The sequence below is a fragment of the Phaseolus vulgaris genome, chromosome 4 (genome assembly GCF_051622355.1).
Source record: "Phaseolus vulgaris cultivar YP4 chromosome 4, ASM5162235v1, whole genome shotgun sequence".
NCBI lineage: Eukaryota > Viridiplantae > Streptophyta > Magnoliopsida > Fabales > Fabaceae > Phaseolus > Phaseolus vulgaris.
This window is the reverse complement of record NC_143501.1, coordinates 31,488,999-31,490,979: the sequence shown is the minus strand read 5'-3', so window position 1 is coordinate 31,490,979 and position 1,981 is coordinate 31,488,999. Positions and strand designations below refer to the sequence as shown.

Below are 1,981 nucleotides of genomic sequence, written 5' to 3'. Positions count from 1 at the left end.
ATTCTTTTTTTCTTGTTGTATGTATGTTTGCATTGCATTACTGATTCTTGGTTTTCTTTATTTGTTTGCAACAGTGTTTTTATAATTTGTTTTGCTTTTAGTTTTGATTTATATTTTAGAATTTTTTAAATAATTTTTTTAATGTTTATTATTTTTCTACATTTTAATACATTACACAACAAAATCAAAAATATAAATACAAAAAATGAAGAGTAGAACGACAAAACCAAACTTGAAGCTAAATATTGCAAACATAAGACGAAGAATGACCATGGTGGACATTATTACCTGGTGGTCGAACTGCACATTCTCGATTTAAGATACCTATTAATGTAGAAGTTGGTTCCTTTTGTTCAATAAGCAAACAATCTGATCTTGCAAAGCTACTAAGAGAAACAACCGCAATTATTTGGGATGAAGCACCAATGACTAATAGATATGCTTTAGAGGCATTAGATAGATCATTAAAGGACATTCTAGATTGTGATGCTCCATTTGGGGGGAAAATGATGATATTAGGAGGAAATTTTCGCCAGGTACTACCAGTTGTTCAAAAGGGTACAAAGGCACAAATGATTTCTGCATGTATTGTTAAGTCTCCTTTATGGAGTAACACAAAGGTATTGCATTTACAACAAAACATGCGATCATTGCAAGATCACAATTTTGCAGAATACCTCATGCGCATTGGAGATGAGATTGAACCTACAATTCTTGATGATATGGTGAAAATACCCCATGAACTAGCAATACCATGGGAAGGAGAAAGTTCAATACAAACACTTATACAAGAAACATTTCTCCAATTGCAATTTCATACCTGTGATGCATCTTATATGGTTCAGAGAGCCATATTGACTCCAAAAAATGAAGATGTTGAAATACTCAATAACATGATTATTGATCATTTTCCAGGAGAACAACATAATCTATTGTCATTTGATGAAGTTGAAGGAGACACACATAGTCTATACCAACAAGAGTACTTGCACTCCATTGCTCTAGGTGGCTTGCCACCTCATATTTTAAAGTTTAAAAAAGGTGCACCATTAATGTTGTTGCGAAACATAGACCCTAAATCTGGGTTATGTAATGGGACGAGATTATTGTGTCGTGGGTTCTACATGAACATGTTGGATGTTGAAATCTTGATAGGTCAACATGCTGGAAAAAGATCTTTCTTACCAAGAATTAAACACAAAACAACAGAAAGTGTAAGTCTCCCATTTGTGCTTATTAGGAAACAATTTCCTGTGAAATTAAGTTTTGCCATTACTATAAATAAATCACAGGGGCAAACTATACCTAATGTTGGAATTTACCTTCCACGACACGTTTTTAGTCATGATCAATTATATGTTGCACTATCAAGAGGTGTTTCTCAAGCTTCAACAAAAATTCTTATTAAAGAATTTCACCTTGAGGGAGAAGATGTAAATTTTTAAAAAAATGTTGTTTATAAAGATATTTTGTTATCACAAAATCAGGTATTGTTCGTTTTATTTATGTGTGACACATAAAGATAAGTATATGTTATTGTTCTACTTACACTATTTCTTATACACATATATATATATATATATATATATATATATATATATATATATATATATCAAATACAAGAAGCCCTTACAGTTGACTGAAGATAACAAAACAGGGCATTCACACATTTATCTACACAAAAGGTAATTATCAATATATGTATATTGCATATATGTGTGTATTTTACAATTTATTCATAATTGACATTCTTTCGTATGAAACAAAATATGTAAAGACGAGAACAATTATAAGAATGATCAATCATTCGCATTGGTTAAGCCAATTGACATCAAGGTATAATGATTTCACATAATGATGATGATAATGTCATTTTTTTTATTCATAATGTATTATAAATTTATATTGTTAATATATGTGTGTGAATAATAACATTTTTTATTATTTAAATTTTAATATTAAATATAAATACATATAAATG

At 29.6% G+C, this 1,981-nt stretch overlaps 1 protein-coding gene across 1 annotated transcript; it reads left to right on the top strand.

The window, feature by feature from the left end:
* Positions 1 to 284: 284 nt before the first annotated feature.
* On the top strand, positions 285 to 1,445 carry LOC150028004 (uncharacterized; the record flags this gene model as incomplete). The annotated part of the gene is made up of 1 exon (XM_090300998.1): positions 285 to 1,445. A coding segment is annotated over one exon (1,161 nt), but the record flags the coding sequence as incomplete, so codon positions are not given.
* Positions 1,446 to 1,981: the final 536 nt, after the last annotated feature.